A 20,644-nucleotide genomic window follows, 5' to 3' on the forward strand; every position below is an offset into this window, starting at 1 on the left:
TGCAATTTCCCATTGGTAACTACCCAATTTCTAACTGGCTCGCAACTACTGTACGCTTTCGAGAAAGGCACCCATGGACAGTTCTTGTAGTTTCTGTGTATAATGATGAAGAATTTAACTTAAGGTTCCTAGAGGAGAGGAGGGAGTGCTAACCAGATGTTGGTGTCTGTAGGAGTAAGCACACTTGCACTTTTAAGAAATTGAATGCACAGTCATTAGTCTTTCTTTGCGAAATTACTGTCGTCCTAACATGACCTTAAAAGACCCACACCCGATGAAGACGATGTGAGGTTGAACTGTGTTGATAAACTGCGAGCAACAACACTGCAGATTTTCTACTTTCTTTTCTGATTACTTTTGATCCATCTGCTGTTTAATGACTTTCGGTTTAATGGCTGCTGTTAAATTGGATGTGCAATGTGCATCCTAAGTACTACTTTTGTAACATGACCTTTTCATTAAAAACAGGTCAGTCTTAGTGCTCGTAAAAGAGGCAACAGCCTTAGTGTGACTACCCTCGGAAAATAAAGGAGAAATGAAGAAGTGAGTTCTTGGCTTGGTTGTGTGTGCAGGGGGGCAGTGGTGAGAGTGCTACTGTTCAATGTCACAGGAGGGAGAGACGCTGCTGCCATGCTCAAGCTCCTGGTGGTGAGTTATTACAGAGGTTTTTTTTTTTTTAATAAAATGAATAAATGGAAGGATGTAAAAGGATGCACCACAAGGTCATTCAAAGGCAAAGTTACTCAATATTGTTAGTAAGTTGACTGAATTTAAAGCTCTCTCCTTCGAGTCAAGGTTGGAGTTAGAATAAAAACCCTTTCTTTTACATTTGGGTAAACAAGCTTAAAAACGCAGACCGGTTTTAGCTGTCTGGCCTTCGTCAGGGCGTGGTTAAAACTCAGGTACCTGGGTTAAACAGGTAAGTAAACTCTTGGGGGTCACATTTGTATGGACGTACACATTTCACACATTCAATATACTGTAAAGAAATAAAGAGATAAGTTAGTGGTATGACTGATGGTCTTACATAAAACATCATATGCAGAGTCAAAAGGTGTTAAAAAAAGCCTAAAATCTATTTCCTCATTTGATCCTAGGTAGTTGAGGGCATCCAAATTATGAATCCAGTAGGTCTCTCTGTGTAGTAGTTTGTTAAGTCCCCACCTCTTACTGGTTTTTCTACATGTTCAATTGCTTCTACCTTTAGAAGACTATCATTCTTGTTGTGCTGGATAAATAAGTGGTGTGCCATGGGGTAATCATTGTTATTAGTTCTTATGGCATATTTGTGTTCAGCCACTCTATCCTTTAATCTTCTCTTGGTGCGTCCTATGTAGAAACAGTTGCCTGGGCAGGTGAGGTGATACACTACAAAAGTGGTGTTACAATTAACAAAGTGAATGATTTTATGCACTCTATTTGTCTTTGAATTCTTTCTTTTGTAGGATATACACACACTGATTACAAGCCGACTGTAGGCATTTGTATGTGCCCTTGGGAGGTTCAAGCCAGTTGTTTTCCTTCTTGGCGGGTAGATAGCTGTGTGACAGTTTGTCTCTCAGACTAGGGGCTCTCTTGTAACCGAACCGAGCCCTAAGGGATGTTTTTAAAGACCAGCTAACCTTCTGTGACAAGAGAGCCCCTAGTCTGAGAGACAAACTGTCACACAGCTATCTACCCGCCATGTGACCCCCAAGAGTTTACTTACCTGTGACACCCAGGTACCTGAGTTTTAACCACGCCCTGACGAAGGTCAGACGGCTGAAACCGGTTGACTTTTTTAAGTTTGTTCACCGCAATGTAAAATAAAGGGTTTTTATTCTAACTATAACCTTGACTCGAAGGAGATTGCTTTGGATTCAGTCATCTTTCTATGAAGCCTTAAAAGGATACACCAGATAGCCTACCAGAAACCAGATACACCCCTTCTAGCTGGAGAAAAGACTTTGAGTGCTCGTTATCCTTTTTCTTTTGACAATATTGTTAGCACTGGACTTTTCAATTCAGGCTAACAAAAAAACATACTTCTTCCCTTCACTTTTTTTGCAGCCACATCATTTTGACTTTGCTGTATTCTGCCCAAACATCACAGAAACAATAACCATGTGCAATGCAGGTAATGGTCTTCAAATTCAATTTCTTCACTGAAAATAAAATTAACCATTCTTCACTGTATGTTTTTACTAGCTTTACTGTCTTAGATTTGCAGCGCAAGATTGCCACAGAGTTATATTTGCTTGTTTTTTTGTTTTTTGTTTTTTTTTGGTGCAGACCAGCAGAACTTCGACGCCTCGGTGGAGAAATTGTTAACACGTTGCCTGGACAACCAGCAGAGCTGGCGGCTGCTGACAAGGCTGCAAGAGGGCCATGCGAGGCCCGGCGTTGGGGAGGAGGCAGACGAGGCTCAGCTGCTGATCTCCGGACAGCTGCCCTTGGACACCTTCCCTTGGTCCCGCGGCAACACACTGGTCTTCCCCTGCATCCTGAGCGCCCTCCAGTGGATCACACAGGCAAGGGACCCCGTGCTGGCCCTGCCCGAGAAACGTGCCATCCCTCTCAAACCAAGTGTGGTCGCCAAGGCCTCTCCACTCAGAGAGGCTACTGAGATCCATGTGCTGATCTCTGGAAGTCTGCGCTTGGTTGGGGGAGTGCTTAAACATCTGGACCCAGCGTCTGCCTCTTAAAGGTACACTGTGCAGGAAATGATCAAAAAAGTACTGCAACTATGGTGCTCATTGAAACTGGGTTGCCTATTGTCAAATTTGATATTTTCATGAAAGTTTACTGAGTAATAAACTAATATTTTTAGTATTGCCCAAGGACAGTCATTTTTGCAGCTAAAAATGGCTATTTCTGGAAATACAAAATGGGGGACCATGGAGAAGATCCCCCTTTTCATGTATGAAAAGTGCAATTTTCCAGTCATGTTGAATACTTTGAATTTGATGGTGGTGGTAAGTGTTCATGAAAAAGGTAACAGTGAATGGGTAGCATGGATTCTGGAAATAAACAACTAAAAATCTTACACAGTGTACCTTTAAGGAAAGGGCGAAAATGGCTCGGAGGTGTGCCATCAAAAGGGCATGTCTGGTGGTGGTGTTTTTGTTTGGTGGCTGTGTTTTTGTTTGGTGTGGGGTAAACTAAAGCTCTTGTCAGACACGTCTGAGTCAGAAGAGGTGAATTAACCTGCCAGCTTAACAAACACTGAGTGCCGTCACGTGCAGGGAGTACTGGAGTATCAAACGGGATATTGTCAGTGTTCGGTTTAAAACAAGTTCTGCAATATTCTTTTTACACAAATGGAATAGCGTTGTGCTCACGGTTACCATCAGAATGCAGACACATTCAGAATGAATAAAAGCACGCACACACACAGGCGCCACACACACGCACAGACACACACAGGACTCTTTGCCCACTGCATAGTAAATATTTGGCATATTTGGCGGTTGCTCCTCAGGGTAGTTGATCATTAGAGGGCCTCCAGTAAAAGTGCAGCCTCACCTGTGACATCTCCCATGTAGTGGAAAGTAAACTGGTCCACTTCAGAAAGACTAGGCCAGGGATGACTGGAGCACTCAGATATTTTTCAGTGATGTTGTTGTGGCGCAAACATAATGACTGACGTTTCAATGCAGTTCGCGTGTAACGGAGGCTAACTAGCAGAATTGGCGTGGAACGTTAGTAAACCTCCCTCCCAAAGCCTCATCACAGTGTCGATGCCATTGGGCTGGGGGACTGGTCCTTTAGTCCAGTGGTATTGTACTGTGCCTCCCATTTCCGAACCGATGTAGTTGACGAGGTCGCACATTCGCGCCCTGAGGGGGACGAAAAGGTGCAGGAAGATCTCTCAGGTTGTGTCAAAGATGAGTCATCATGGGACAATGCTTAACTTCAGAGGAAGACACATTCTCAGATTGTGTTTAAGTACACATTCATATAAAATGTATTTTTATCTGAAAAAGTTATGAAATTAAATGACTTTTTATTTACTGATTTCTCAGTATTTTTTCAGTAATTGCAGTGTTACTCATCTCTCATTACTCATTGTAATGAATTTAAGATAGTCAAGATTGCGAATGGAAAATCCTTGGTGACTTGTTAAGGTGTTTAGTTTGTGTCGAGGGCCGTACTATATCCCCCTGTCTCTATGGTGGCCCAATGGTGCGATGGATTTTTTAATGGATTATACAACACACATTGAACAATTAGAAAACAAAACTACATTTTGAAAACACACTTACACATTGAATATATATATTTTTTTAATATTATAAAACACATCCACAAATGTGAAAACAAATACATGTATACAAACCACAAAACACTTTTACAAATGCTGAGACAAATTTAACAAGTTTGAAAACAAAATTACATTTAGAATACATCTACACATTTACATCCTGAAAACAAATTCACATTTCACTAAACACATTTGCAAATGTGGAAACACATATACAAAACACTAAACACTTTAGCTTGACTTTCTACTTCATGCTTGCTGTTACACCATTGGTCAACTGCTCTTTTTGGGACACTCCCTTTCCGCAAGAAATTATTTTGTTGTAATGTGTTTCAGGATTTGTATTTGTGATTTGCCAGATGTAAATGTGTTTCAGTTTTTGAAAAAAGTGTTTTGTGTTTTGTAGATGTGTTTCCACATTTGCAAATGTGTTTTGTATATATGTATTTCACATTTGTGGATGTGTTTTATAAAATAAAATAAATATGTTCAAAAGTCTGTCTATCTATCTATCTATCTATCTATCTATCTATCTATCTATCTGTCTATCTATCTATCTATCTATCTATCTATCTATCTATCTATCTATCTATCTATCTATCTATCTATCTATCTATCTATCTATCTATCTATCTATCTATCTATCTATCTTGTAGAAAATTATGTTAGACTACGTGTCGACATGATTGGCAACTTTCATGTCTTTTAAGGAGCACAATTAGCCTGGGAGTACCCATGTTGCCTTGCGCGTTCTTTTCAAACTGCGTTTGCCGCCAGACAAGAGCACATTAGGAAGGCACAGGGAAAACTCCAAAATATCTCAGTTATTTAATTTATTTATTTATTTTTGAAGTAGACTACAGTAGGTTAGAAAACACAACACAGGCAAATAGGATCAATAAGACCCAACAGGCTCTGCACTAGTTAGTCTATGATTTAGGAAATACTACTGAAAAGATCAATTTTGGCAATAGGCAGCACCATTTCAATGAGCAGCATAACTCCGAGCACCATCCTACACAGTGCATTTTTAATAGACCTAACACACATGGTAATTGACTGCAATGTCCCGACTCCTGCTCCACCATTTTCCTCCTTTATTTACGGTCCGTCCAGCTCTCCAGAGACACAGGACAGCACAGGCCCAGGAATGCCTTTGAAGCCATGGGAAGGCCTTAAGATGATGCTGATAGGAGGACAGGATATAGTGCAGGTTCAATTGTCCCAAAAAAGAGGTTTAGGAACATTTCATATAGATTTTTCCAAATTGTGTTTTTTATCAACTACAAACTCTATAGTCTTCGAATCCACCTGTTTCCTTTTTTTTTTCTGAAGTGGAAACGCCCAGAATCCAAGATGGGGGATATGTGGTCATATTAGCATAAATGACATATTTGGTGTTTTAAGGTCTCTAAAGTCATTGCTTTTTCTTGTATTTATAATATTCACGATGGATAAAGGACTGTTCAGTCAGCCATTACATTAACTTTATTCAAAAAATAAATATGTTAATCTGTTTTATCTGTTTAACTCATTGAGTGCCAGCCATGTTCAAATTAAGACTGGGGGGTACAGGCTTTTTTCAACGTTTGAGTGATTTTTTAAGAGCCATAAAAAATTGAGTTCTTTGTCCGTGTGAACAACAAACATACCAGATCAACGTGTTAGGCCCCACCCCCCATGAAAAACGCAATTGACTTGATATCATGTCTTTGGCACTGTGCCATACATTCTGAAAAGACTCGTTTTCAAGTCCATGGCACTGAAAGAGCTACTCTGTAAAAACTCCATTTGACATCAAAAAAGTATTGAACGTCTCTTATTATGACTAGGTAATGTGTCTCATCCTATTTATTTGTAGGACCCCCTCTGAATACAAAACAACTTTTTTTCTATTTTCCCTTTACTTTTAGAAGCAAAATCTGAGATGGCTGACATTTTAGCAAAATAAGGACATTTGGTGTTCTAAGGTCTATAAAGCCATTCTGCCGTATTGTACATTGGTAATATTTTGATAGACACATTGCATGAAATGTTATCAACATTTATCTCATCTTTTGTCAAACTTCAGCATGGCGTCCAAAAACCCTTGAACTAGCAAATATCCTGGATCTCCTCTATATCCTGAACTGACCCCTTTTCCAATTGATTTAATTGAAGTTGTATTTATTTTTAGGCACTTGACAAGTTCCTCCATAGCATATGAGCAGGTGGAGCAGGTGTGATTTATGACAGGAGTGGAGCCCACTGTCCATCATCAAGATGCATCAGTCTCAGAGGAAGAGCATCTGAAATTTGGGGTGACACTATAAATCTTGTGCGCAAATGTTGGCTTGCAATTGGCCAGTTGCAAAAAGAAGGCCAGTTACCTCCAACTTAACTCTCTAGACTGATCAGGAAGTAAAAGAAAATCCTATTAATTCAGTTCATAGAACAACTATCCAGAAGAATGGACAAGAGGACCATCTTATTCCACGCAATATTATAGAGAATACTGTGCAGCATTATTGAGGGAGACAGTTTCATTTCATTTTATTTCAGTAATTGGTATTTTTCTTTCAATATACATTCACACTTGTTCCACCTATACTTCATGATGCCAAAGGTCTTACAAAGGTATGATAGTGTGGCCATTACTAGGGTCGTAGGTGTGCTCTGACTGTCATCCCAAAGAGCGTTGTTCTATGAGCAGAGAGCATGGCAAGATTGTTGGAATTGGAAGAATGCAACATCCTGGACAGACCATATGGTTTCATAGCCTTCAGATAAGCTGAAGCCAACCCTAAAGCAACTAGGCTATGTAGGCCTTGGCCTTGACACAGGCAGTCAATCCAGTAGGCCTACAGGTGGCACTGCATAACAGGTACTGTGCCTACATGAAGTGATTCATAGACATTTTTGATAAACTAAATCCATTTCAAAGTCAGAGAGACCAACATTTTGTTTATGTCATGGCTGACTTCATTACATTACATTACATTACATTGCATTTGGCAGACGCTTTATAACCAAAGCGACTTTCAAAAGAGGAAATAATAAAGCCAACATCACAAGCAAATACAAAGTGCACAGGAGATATACAGAACAACAAGTGCAGTTGCAAAGAGGGGTTAGTTTTTTTTTTTTATATATATATATATAAAGAGTAAATAACGAGTACACACACACACAAACACACACTCACAAACTAAACTAAACTAAACTAAACATCATGTCAGGAGTCTGCCCTGGGGCAAGGCCAGTTCAAGCATTAGTCTAGTAGATTCTCTCGAAAGAGGAATGTCTTTAGTTGTTTCTTGAAAGCTGCAAGAGATGTGCTCAGTCTTGCTGCCTCTGGGAGATAAGACAAGTAACGCCCATATTTCTCAACTTCACCAAGGAGTATCCAATTCTTAATTACACTTAAAACTAGTCCACATTAAATAACAAAAAGGATACGTTGAAGTTTCTCAGCTAGGTGATCTCAGACACACACAGGCACAGGTCCCTTTCTGTCGTCTGCAGTTCTACATTTTGCGGCGTGCCCTTCTTGACCTGGGAAGAAAGGTGAGCCGCCTGCTGCTGGAAGGGTTGCTGAGGGGAAGTCAGCTGTCCGTAGGAGCCAGCCTGGCCCTGTTGACTGTAGGAGGCCAGGCTGTGGGGGCCTTGAAGATAATGTGGCTGACTTGAGAGGTAAGGGGAAGATCAGTGGACTGGGAACTGGATGAGTTCTTGGATTCATGACTGGTTGACCTGGGACAGCTGGGTTAAGCGTTGACCGGGAGACTGGTGCTGCTGCAGAGGAGAGATTCGAGAGTAGGGTGATGGCTGTGAACCAAGCCCATGTCCCATGGCATGCCGGAGTGCTGCGGGGGGTGTGTGATGACTGCTGTTGCTGCTGTACAGGAAGATGCTGCTGATGATGCAGTGGTGAAGCCGGATGCTGGTGATGGTGATGTAGGTGGTTTTGCTGTTACTTGCTGTTACCTGTTGACGTTGGAGAATGTTGGTGCTGTAGGATGCTGATGTTGTTGGCATGGAGGGGCCGTGTGTTGCTACTGACGATGTCTTTGTTGGACTTGTGACTGCTGCTGCCGTGGAGTGACTCAGATAAAACACACTGCTGCTGCTGCTGTGACTCAGATAAAACATCTCGGACTTTAGACTATGTGAGGGATAGTGTTTTTTTATACAATGCAAGTGAGAGTGTGTAGGCAAGACAATTCTAAAAAATGCCTGAATTAGGCTTCTTCAATTAGATTGTGGAGCCATTAGAGAGAGCGACAAAAGGAGAGAGACGTGACTGTGCAACCTGTGTGTGCATGTGACTACTGAAAGTGAGGGCAACCGCTTGCCAGGGAGCACACTGATTAGTCATCAACTTAATCAGGCTTTGATTTACCCTCTCCTTTACCATCACAAGACCCCTATGTACCAATACATTCCAGTCAAGGGCCCCCCTAGGGTCGTTTCATTTAATTCGGAATTAACTCCATTTAATTTCTTCTTTGAAAACGCCATGTAAACACTTCTTAATTCGGAATTAAATGAAATATCAAAGGAAACTCAACATAACTATTTAATTCTGGATTATTAATTCTGAATTAAAACACGTCTCGCAAACGTAGCCATTGTTTTTTTTTTTTTTGCACTCCGTTTCACACTAATAGTTTAGGTCTGTGAGGCAGTGCCCCACTTGGATATAAAATAATAATGATGATAGCAATGTTCAGAGATGCAATAGATTATTGTAGTTTATTGTATTGTAGTTTATATTGTAGTTTAGCTTTTGTTAATATTATTTTGGTTTCCGTTAGTTAATTAAGTTTATTTAATTATTCACTTTGCTGAGGTAAACTTTTCCTGACATTCTGCTGCACCCCCTTGCGGCCCCTGGCCCCCACTTTGAAACCCACTGGGCTAAACTGTGTGTATAATATGCCCTAGGCAGACTGCAGGGGTGCATTATGAAACTGCAATACGAGAACTGCCACTAGAGGGAACTCTACCGCAACGCATGACAACAACACGTCACATTACTGCACAAACACAGGCAGATGGAGGCCAATATACAGGGTATATAACAAACATACACTCTCTCTCTCTCTCTCTCTCTCTCTCTCTCTCTCTCTCTCTCTCTCTCTGTAACCACATTACACAAGATAATGTGACAAGGAATTAATTGCACAAGCTCCTTCAACTACTGAATTAATGACCATCTCTTTTGGTTATTCAGCCATTCAAAAATTTGATTGTTTTTTGTTTTTGATTTTTGTAGTTCTCCCCATGAGCTTAAAAAATATTCCTTCATTTGGGCCACATTGTCAGGAGACAAATTAACTTCATTATTTTGTATAATTATATTTTAAGTCTGGAACAAACAAGATTGACAGATTAATCAACAGTGGAAATAACTGTTATTCTTTCCAGGAGATTGTATTGACGCAAATTCACTTGTATAAAAAACTGTGAAAAACATCATGTAAGAATCACTTTCTTATTCAAGTTTCAAGATGACAGACACCTTTCATTTACAATTGCATGTTATTAAGCGTCAATTAAACTCTGTGTGACAAATTCAGTGATGTCTGCTGTCAGCTCTCTCCGCCTTGTAGTCTTGTGTGGGCTGCAGAAGCCTTGTCTTGTCTTTGCTCATCAAACAGAGTGTCTAGACCACGTCCTTAGCTGTTACCTCCCACATTATTTCTGTAAACGCTGGATGACATTAATCTCCATAAAGGGTTCTGTGTACGTGATCAGAGAGAGAAGATGGAGATTATGTAGGCTACTTCGATTTCAGACAGTTAGACAGGAGACACAGGGCCTGACTCTTGGCTGCTGTTGCTATTTGCTTGCAGTTGTGTAACACACACACATCAGGGCTTGACACTGACACCTGCCAACCGGCCAAATGCTGGTAAACCATGGCTGTGGCTGGTAACAATTTCAGTGTCACTAGCCAATGTGGCTATACTCTGCACTTTGCCCCTTGTGTATCCATTGTTTGTATTTAAGTTCAAGAAAAAGCTCAGATACTCAGTTCATTTCTTTGCAGAAAGCCATCATCTTCCTGCTTTAGCACCTCATCTTCTGAGGTTAAATGTACAGCATCATGCCAAGGGAAAAAAAAACAATTTGTGGCTAGTGGAACTGTGGGATGGCTAGTGGCTCGGGAAAACCACTAGCCACAGTGGCCGGCAAGCAAAAAAGATAATGTCAAGCCCTGACACACACTATGCCGGTGGCCGTTCCTGCACTGAATCTTGAACCAGCTGGACTGTACACACCACAAGTCTGAGCGTTCAGGAATCGGAAAGTTGGTTCATGATGTGAACTGGGAAATACTTGTTTTTTTCAGTGAAGCATGATGACAATGTGGACATCAATAGATTTATCCGGGTAACACATGGTCACATATGGACCAGTTCAGAGTCCAGGTGTGTGAATGTGGGTAGTTCCAGCACTTTAGGTCCAAACGTAACTGATGCGGGAACGGGCACTGGCACATTTCTGGACAACCTGAAAACAGTAAGTAGGCGAGTGAACATTTTGAATGTTCTGGCCTTAAAGGTGCACTGTGTAATATTTCAGTAGTTTATTTCCAGAATTCATATTACCCATTCACACATATTACCCTTTTTTAGGAATACTTACCACCAACATCAAATTATAAGTAGGCCTATTCATTATGACTGGGAAAATTGCACTTTTCCTACATGAAAAGGTGGATCTTCTCCGTGTCTGCCATTTTGAATTCCTAGAAATATGCGTTAATATTAATGAAAAGATGAAATTTCAATGAGAAATGAAATTTCAATGATCACAGTTTCAATGAGCAGCAGTTGCTACACCTACTCTAGCTACAGTGCACCTTTCCATCATGACATCTCATCTTTGGCCTAACTTTGGCGAGTTAGGCATACAGTATGTTTCCTGCAGTGGTGTAGTCTGCTTTTTTTGTGGTGGGTATACTGTATACTTGAGCATTTTTTGAAGTGGGTATACTGTATATATTTGTGCTATTCTAAATAATGGATCAATCAATTTTAAGTGGGTATACTGAAATCCCTGAAATTTAGAAGTGGGTATACTCCGTATACCCGTGTTCTACGTAGACTACACCACTGGTTTCCTGCTGGTAAAAATTACCAAGGAGCACACAAACTACAGATGATCCATAGGCCAAGCAACAAAGGTCACAGAGGACTGCATAAAGGGATATTTTTTGGCCCCATCCCTCTTATGACTGTGGTTCCAAGATTTATGCGCATGCCCACCCTTAAAATATGGCATGCTGGTGCTAAATCGAAAAAAAGATAACAATTTGTATCCCCTACAGTAGATGATGCATTGCAGAGCTTGCTTTGTACTGGAGGAAGAGGGAACGTACTCTTTTTATCTCTTTTCCCTGACATTTGTTTGAACATCTGTTATTTATGTTTGTGTTTATGTTTACACTAAGTGACAGATGGGGTTTATAATAAAGCGACATACAGCAAACAAAACAAATCCCCTCACAGCAAAAAAAAAAAAGAAATGAAAAAATATCAAATGAAACATGTACCTTATAGTAGCAAAGTAAAAAAAAAAATCCATGAGACATCAATTCTTATTTTTTATGTGCTCAGACAGTATGGGATACATCACCTGGCACCATCAAGCACACCATTGTCCCTCTCATCTCTTCCTTATTATTTGTCCCTGGCTTGACAGATAATTCATTTATGGAATCTTCATTCAGGTAATTTGTTGTTCTGATATGAGAAATGCACGAGTGAACGTGTGCTTCTCCCAAGATGAAAAGCTGAAATAATTTCTCTGTCCATGTAGGCTACTGCTTCATTCTCTCCAGGCTTTGAAACACTCTGGGCTCTCTAAGCCATGTGGGTGAGGGTTCCATGTCATTGGTTCGACAGCCCATTAGTCCGACATCCCATTAGCCAAACAATTGACCGCTGAGTTCATATCGATCTTAAAAAAAGAGACCCATTAGTCTGACAATCCATTAGTCTGACAACATACGATAAACTCAAACCAAAACAATTCCTAATCCTAACCGTCAGTAAAGGCATATCAAGTCAGTATGCAATTATTTTAGCGTTAGAATTTTGTAAAGTGAGTTCCCAACTTCACTTGCCAACTGTTGCCATCAGACTTGCCACAGACTGACTGCACCCCCCCCCTCCCCACACACACACACACACACACGCACAGCCACAGCCCCCCCCCCCCCCCCCCCCACACACACACACCTCCAGCAATCTGGTGGGATTCTAATTTGTGACTGGCAGCCTTGACCCCACAGACCCCTCCGCCTTGATTGGCTGGCTGACCCTCCTCACACCCTCCTTTCACCAGCTCCACCACTGTGCCTCCAGAGCAACCAGGGGAGAAAGAGGGCAGTATAGGAGGTTAGGCCACCCCCCCCCCACACACACATCACCTCCTGGCCTCCCCGTCTCCTCCCCACTGGAGCAAACTGAAGAGGAGAAGGATGTGAAGGAGGAGAGGTAGGTAGCCTACTGGAGGTCAGATGAGGCCTGGCCTTGATGCACCTTGGGGAAGCCTCCAACGGCTCTCTCTCCCCTCTCTGCTCTGCTCTCCTCTCAGCTCCTTTGTCTTTCCCCTCTCTGTCTGACTCCACCAGGTCCTTATCATTAGAGATAAGCAGGTGCCTCCAGACAGACTATCTCTGTGTGTGTGTGTGTGTGTGTGTGTGTGTGTGTGTGTGTGTGTGTGTGTGTGTGTGTGTGTGTGTGTGTGTGTGTGTGTGTGTGTGTGTGTGTGTGTGTGTGTGTGTGTGTGTGTGTGTGTGTGTGTGTGTGTGTGTGCGCGTGCGTGCCCGTGTGTGTGCGCGTGCGTGCGTGCGTGCGTGTGTGCCCGTGTTTGCGCGTGCGTGCGTGCTTGCGCATGCTCTGGTCATGCTTCACAGCCACTCTGATACAGTTGAACAAAAGCGGAAGACATGTCTGCTATAACTGTCTGTGATAAGACAACTGGCAATGGAATTGGAATTAGTGTGAGGTGTTCATTATGGAACGAGTCTCCTTTTGTTCCAGGAAGTGAAGTGAGTTCTGGAACTATACTATGGAATGGAACTAAATATAATAAAAGATTTCCTTCCTACCTGTGTTGCTCCTGAGTTTTGTCTGGCAGGTTTTGCTGTTTGAAGTCCATAGACTTGTTTTAGTTGTTTCCCACTGCTGGGAACTTAGGAAAAAAAGATTTCTTTAAACAGCACAGGCAGCCCTTGTATAAGAAACTTTTTTGATCAGCCTTTTACATTTTCTACATGGAATTCAGGTGGGTGTTATGAATGCAGACTATTAAACGGATCAACAACTTGAGCAAATGTTGTTGCAGCTCCTGGGGATGCATTGTAAATTATTACGAATGCAGACTGAGAACAAGCTGCTGCTTCTGAGGACTCAGGGCTTGGTATACTGCCCAATTTGGGACCAGCAGGCTAGAGTTAAAGTCGGCCCATGACATGGCAAGTTCTTGTTCAATGCTTGCTCAAGGAATATTTAATTCACTGTGTTGCAGCATGAATAGTAAATTCTGGCCCGGAGTCCTCCACCCCAATTCATGTTTGGCACCCCTGCTGTGACAGCCCCTTACATTACAAACTCTTCATTGCCTCCCTCCCTCCCTGAATAAACAACAAGCTGTTTGTCACTGCATCCCCATAAGGCATATGTGTCATGGACGTCAATAGAGACACTATCTCCAGGTAGTTCTGGAGTTCAGAGAGAATTGTTAATGCCGTCTGATATGTTTTTATGATGAAAACAGTAGCAGCCGTAGTCTGACTAATTAATAAATCATCAGAGAAAGTCATATCCACCTCACTACAGTTCTGTCAGGTGTTGCGCTGCCAGTATCTGGGGGCACATTTTAGTTTAAATATTTCACTCCATTTTTGGAAACAGATCATTGTATCACTTGAAAAGTCTTTTCATTATCTGTACTGACGTTGTTTTTGTTTTTTTCTCGAATGCAGAAGATGTGCACTAACAAATGTACAGAAACATAAAGGATTTTGAGGTGTGCTCTTTTTTCTCTCCAAGTCTGATGAGCTTTGAGGTCTGATGGGTGTTGGCTGAGGTCTGATAGCAGTTGACTGTGTTTGGGCCAGACCTCCACACTGTTATCTTCAAATGGTCGCGTTTCACCCAGTAGGGTGTCGTCAAACTTACAGACTGGTGACAAGAAAGGATCCACCCACTAACACTTTGCATCTATAGCATGACATGGCAGACTCACATGTTTTCATATCTATCAGTCTGTCAGATTGGTGCAGTCCTATACTATTGGCTTTGATATTTTACTTTGTATGTCACATAAAATACAGCTTTCATGTGGAATGTTCTCTCTCTCTCTCTCTCTCTCTCTCTCTCTCTCTGTCTCTCTCTCTGTCTCTCTCTCTCTCTCTCTCTCTCTCTCTCTCTCTCTCTCTCTCTCTCTCTCTCTCTCTCTCTCTCTCTCAGAGGCAGAGCCAGAAAGACAGAACGAGACAGAGACTTTACAGCACATGTTAAGTGTCAATCATACTGATGGGCAACAAAGCCCACAACAACAGTGAGTTGGCTGTCCACTCCTCCAAACTCTCTCTCTCGCTCTCTATCTCTCTTTCTCTCTATCTATCTCTCTCTCTCTCTCGCTTGCTCGCTCGCACGCACGCACGCACGCACGCACGCACGCACGCACGCAAACACACACACACAAACTCGGTGGTCACAGACACCACCACCACCACCACCACCAGCAGCAGCAACAGAGTGCTTTTTTTGTCAATTTACTTTGTCAGCCGGTGGCTTGCCCACTCTCATCCACATGTTATTGGCTTCACCACTGGAATGAAGCTGCAGTATGTGTTCATTTTCCATGGCAACTGTTTTTTGTTCTTTGTGAACACATTGAGCTTTGGTATGGTACATTACGGGTACAGCTACTGTATGTGCTGCTCCAATATAATACTGTTGACTTTGTTTGCTGTTTCTTATGAAATGGCTCACAAACACATCTGTCTTAGTCTTGGGTTAGCAGCACAAGGAGGAACTGTAGGTGCAGGCTGGCTGCATGTTAAAGTTCTCCACTCCATCTTCCATTTCTTGAACTGTAGGTGCAGCAAGGCAGGAAGCCTGTGTGTTCAATTCAAGTTCTCCACTCCATGTTCCATTTCTTGAACTGCAAGGCAGGCTGGTAGGCTGTGTATGTTCAGTTCAAGTTATATACTCCATCTTCCATTTCTTGCTCAAATGTGAGACTCCATCTCTGTCGCAATAACTTTGAAGTGTGTGTGTGTGTGTGTGTGTGTGTGTATGTGTGTGTGTGTGTGCGCGCACGCTTGTGCGCGTGTGCACGTGTGCCTACGCCTGAGTGCATACTTGCATGCGTGTGTGTTTTTGTGCGCATGTCCGCACACTCCCCTCATGCTTGCGCATGTGCACTGTACGCACGCACGCACGCACGCACGCACGCACGCACGCACGCACGCACGCACACACACACACACACACACACAGTGTATTGAGTCACCTTTCATAACATCATCTTGCAGCCATTCCTCAGTTCTTGATGACAGTCTGGAGCCATAGCTCACCTGGCCATCAGTATCTTATAAATAGTTCTGCATTCAAGTTACACATAATACAGCTGATAATACAGCAATAAAGCAATGCATTTAACAGGTAGACAAGGATGTCTGGTCTGGCCGTTTTCAGGTATATGAAGGCTCTGAGAGAGAGGGGGGGAGAGAGAGAGAGAGAGAGAGAGAGAGAGAGAGAGAGAGAGAGAGAGAGAGAGAGAGAGAGAGAGAGAGAGAGAGAGAGAGAGAGTGTGTGTATGTGTGTGTGTGTGTGTGTTTGTGTGCGTGTGCGTGTGCGTGTGTGTGTGTGTGTGTGTGTGTGTGTGTGTGTGTGTGTGTGTGTACTTCTCCAATAACTGAATGCCCATGTCAAAAATAGGTTTCTGAAGATGGAGCTGTGCCCTTGAACATGTTCGTCATCAGAGTGTATGTTTAACTCGTTTTTTGCTGTGCTGAGCCATAACATACTGTACAGGCAGTTGATGTGAATACCTCCTGAATGTGTTTCTTTCACACTTTCTGGAATGTATGTGATGTAGGCTATATGCTTAGACATACCCTTCAAGATCAAGACTCTCTTAACTCTTGAGTTACCAAAGAAGAACACATCTCCAGAACTACTACTATCATTACCAGTAACTCCCATAAAGTTAAACTTGTGGTGACGCCCTGTTATGGCGGGCATGTGTGATGATATCATATGACCACTGGGTGGCAGTATGGGCTTGCTGCATTGGAGAGAGCTAGGCTCAAGACACCAGATAGTGTGAGAGGCAAACCATGAAGTCACGCAAATTAAGACTGACTGCGAACCTGGTTTAACTCTTTGTGTAGGAACACACAACATTACATTACAGCATAGTGTGTAGGACAGCCTAGTGGTGTAAAGCAGAGTGATTGAATGAAAACAGCGTCACTGAACGCTGTCATTGTCCCCATGCGTCCTGGAAGCCTACTGTCCCCACTGACGGGGATGGATGGCACAGCTGTCTCATACAGTGAGCTGGGACTAAAGCAGATGCTCTCTCTCTCTCTCTCTCTCTCTCTCTCTCTCTCTCTCTCTCTCTCTCTCTCTCTCTCTCATTTCAATTAATTAGAGCTTTATTAGCATGACAAAATGTTTTTTTGTTTTGCCAAAGCATTGGCTGAAGAGGTACATACATATTAAATAAGCGCATATTAAAATAATAATTATTAAAACAAACAAACAAATAAACAAACAAACAAACTCTCTCTCTCTCCACTAATGAGTGAGTCAGTCATGTCAGTCGGGTCTAGCTCAGACTTACTGCAGGAATTACCTTATATAGCATGATGTCCTCTCTCTCTCTCTCTCTCTCTCTCTCTCTCTCTCTCTCTCTCTCTCTCTCTCTCTCTCTCTCTCTCTCTCTCTCTCCTCTCTCTCTCTCTCTCTCTCTCTCTCTCTCTCTCTCTCTCTCTCTCTCTCTCTCTCTCCCATTATCCAATTATCAACAAGCAGGAATCCTCCTTAGTAATTACTGACCCAGCTGGATGTCTTGCAGCAGTTTGGCCTGAACTCTGTGGGTTGACAGAAAAGGAGGAGAAAACTGCAAATGCAAATCCAAACAGAGTTTAAAACATTTAACAGACAACTGAAACACTGGCTGAAGAAAATGTAATCATAACACACAATAGTTAACACACACATACATGCACACACAGCATATGTAGGTTACCCTCATCATCTTGTTTTTTTTCTTAATGCACAAGGCTTTTATATTATAGGGAGCATGTTTCAAGATGGCTTATTATTGTCTTGTATACTGTATTGTACAATTGTACTTTTAGATGATTTATATGTTTTATTAGAGTAGGTAGCCTGATCAGGGACTGAGGTTGCAAATTAGCTATCTAGCTATAAACCTTCCATGTATTCAAAAGTTGTGTCATGGCTCTGCCATGTCATGTTTGTAACAATGTGCACTGCATTGTCCCTGCCAAATAAACTACAAATAAATAAATAAACTACTCTTCACTGATGAACACACTGGGTAGATGCAGGCATGTTTTTAACAGGAAGAAAGGGAAATAAATAGGAAATAAAACCAAAAGGCACTCTGAGAACTGTGGTCAGGACTTTGTGTGGCGTGGGGTTTGCCAAGGCAATGCAGAATACATTACATTCAGTCAGGGATCATTAGTCAGCACTATGTGGCTTAGTTTCTGCCTTGAGAAAGCAGAGTAATATTCAATTGGGAATCGCTCTGTGTTCACAACACTGCGCCGTAGTTTCTGCCTAGACAAGGCCGATTACATTCAGGAAAATGTTTATTGATGGGACACCTTGGTTGTGTTTATAGCAGTTAGTTTTAGCAATAATACTCAGAATGATCAACGGCACCACAAGTCTACAACACACCTTCATTTGCAGCATGTCATAATTATTATGCACTACTGCACACACATCATAAGCTGAAGAAATTACTACCAGACCTGCTTTCATTGTTTGGCTGTAAGCAGTTTTCACCACACACACTCATGTGCTCTCTCTCTCACACAGACGCACACACATACACACACACAAGCGCACGGAAGCAAGCATGCACACAGCGAGCGGCTCTTCTCGCCTCATCGTCGCGGCTCTCGTCTCTCTCTCTCTCTCTCTCTCTCTCTCTCTGCCCCCCTGCCCTCCCCCCTCAATGACTCCAGTGCATTTCTCTGAGGTATTGATTTCTTTTGGGGCTTCTTTTAATGAGCTCAACAAAGTAAACCTCTGCTTCCAAAACATACGTTTAGCACTTCCCCCTGTTTTAAGGTTTAATTAACACATTTCTGTAGTTTGCTTAGATGGAGTCCAGGGAGTGAGAGAGCAAATGGCAGCCACTGCAGTGGACACACACACATACACACACACACACACACACACACACACACACACACACACACACACACACACACACACACACACACACACACACACACACACACACACACACACACACTTAGACTTAGACTTACACTTAGAGGTAGCAAAATGGGCGTTACTCGAGCTAGCAAGGCTAGAACACTTCACTTTGAGAATTACCCTCAGCTTTCAGTTAGATACACTTCCCAGAAGACAGTAGTACAGTAGCCTGATTATCTGCGAGTTTCAAATCTCGTATCGAGATTCTGGTCTCGAGGCCAGAAAGGGCTGCGCCCAAGTTTAAACCAAGCATTTTCTTATCCAATAGAACGTCTATTAAATCAAGTCAATGCCTTGAACACAACTCTACCTAGGGCAGTTGGAGATGCTCAAAGTTCATTGCTTCCCGATTTCTCCGGAGCTCAGAAAGATGTTGCATTGCTCTTGACCTGATAGCAGCACCGAAGCTGTTGCGTCACTAGGAGGGCACAGCCTGGCTAGTTGTACAGTATTTTGGAATTCAGGTATAGTTTTAACATACAATATTAATGTTCAGCATACACAGTTTGCAGTCAGAGACAATAGCAAGAACACACTGGGACGTAATAGAGTTTGGGAATGATTTATCATTTTAAACAAACATTTATTGATGTTCATATTAATTCATATCCTGCTACGAGGAGCCTTTGTTGGATCAGATAGTTGTGTTTCCTTTGCTACATTGTTGAAGGCCACATGCACACCAGATCAGTCAACAATCTGTGCATCTCGGATCTGATGCAACTCGGACTTACAAAATGATTTTAATTTATGCATTACAATTCCACTTGCTGATGAGCATTCATGTTTAAATGGTTATAGTGTGGTTGTAGTGGTTGATGCAAACAGTTGGCCCCTTTGCTCATTGGGCAGGGGCTTGAAGTGATTGAAACATGACATAATTGCATGGTGGATTGCGATGATCGTGACATGTCAATTAAAACTAATTAAAGGCTCCAACAGCTGGCTGTGTAGCAAAAAAAAAAAGTTTGAAAATTAGGCAGTATGCTACAGGCAATTCAAATGTGAGGCAGCAACTGATGATTTAATCAAGGCAAACTGTTGCGGACATTTGAATGAGTTTGTTTCACACATATTTGTGTGACGTGAGTGGATTAAACAAATGACCATGCTGATGTCAATTATATTCAGTGATTGCAGATTGAACCCGTCACTATACTCTGTCTTAAAAAAGACAATGTGTGTTTTCACCAATTACAAACACAGACACATACGCATGCACACGCACATACACACAACACTCCTTTGCTAACCACACGCACACACACACACAGACATAGATAGACAAACACACACACACGCACACACACACACACACTCGCACACACACACGCACGCACGCATACACACACACACACACACACACACACGCACACACACACACACTCGCACACACACACGCACGCACGCATGCACACACACACACTGAAAATCACCAAAGCAGAGCCGATAGTCACCAGTCCCCGCATCTCAATAAAGTGTCTGCTTTAAATGGCATTAAGAGTCTTTTTCCAGCAAAACCCTGATTAGGGATGAACTCATGGCTCACAGGGATTTAGTGTGTTTTCAGAAATCATCTTGCCATTTACGTATTTGTTCTCTTTTCTTCTCGGCCGAGTCTGCTGCTGTGCCTGTGTGACACTGATGAGGCATCACACTCCCACACAGGTCTACTCATGCAGATGAGGACACACACACACACACACACACACACACACACACACACACACACACACACACACACACACACACACACACACACACACACACACACACACACACACACACACACACACACACACACACACACATGTGCACGCACACGCACGCACTATGCACGCACCACGCACACACACACACAGGCACGCACACACACGAACACGAACACACACACACACACACACAC

General features: G+C 42.4%; 2 protein-coding genes across 2 annotated transcripts in view; one reads left to right on the forward strand and one right to left on the reverse strand.

Moving 5' to 3' along the window:
- Window positions 1–2,901, forward strand: part of LOC134455314 (folylpolyglutamate synthase, mitochondrial-like) — a 41,149-nt gene extending 38,248 nt beyond the window's left edge. The window contains exons 14-16 of the mRNA XM_063206335.1: window positions 573–648; window positions 2,050–2,116; window positions 2,272–2,901. Of these exons, the coding sequence (XP_063062405.1) occupies window positions 573–648; window positions 2,050–2,116; window positions 2,272–2,684 (556 nt within the window). The 3' untranslated portion in view covers window positions 2,685–2,901. The remainder of the gene's footprint in view (window positions 1–572; window positions 649–2,049; window positions 2,117–2,271) is intronic.
- Window positions 2,902–7,696: 4,795 nt separating this feature from the next.
- LOC134455315 (contactin-associated protein-like 2) overlaps window positions 7,697–20,644 on the reverse strand; it is a 183,021-nt gene continuing 170,073 nt past the window's right edge. Inside the window, exons 18-19 of the mRNA XM_063206336.1 lie at window positions 8,210–8,387; window positions 7,697–7,887 (exon numbers count right to left, since the gene is read on the reverse strand). Coding sequence (XP_063062406.1) covers window positions 7,697–7,887; window positions 8,210–8,387 — 369 coding nt within the window. The remainder of the gene's footprint in view (window positions 7,888–8,209; window positions 8,388–20,644) is intronic.

This window comes from Engraulis encrasicolus, chromosome 9 (genome assembly GCF_034702125.1).
Source record: "Engraulis encrasicolus isolate BLACKSEA-1 chromosome 9, IST_EnEncr_1.0, whole genome shotgun sequence".
Taxonomy (NCBI): Eukaryota; Metazoa; Chordata; class Actinopteri; order Clupeiformes; family Engraulidae; genus Engraulis; species Engraulis encrasicolus.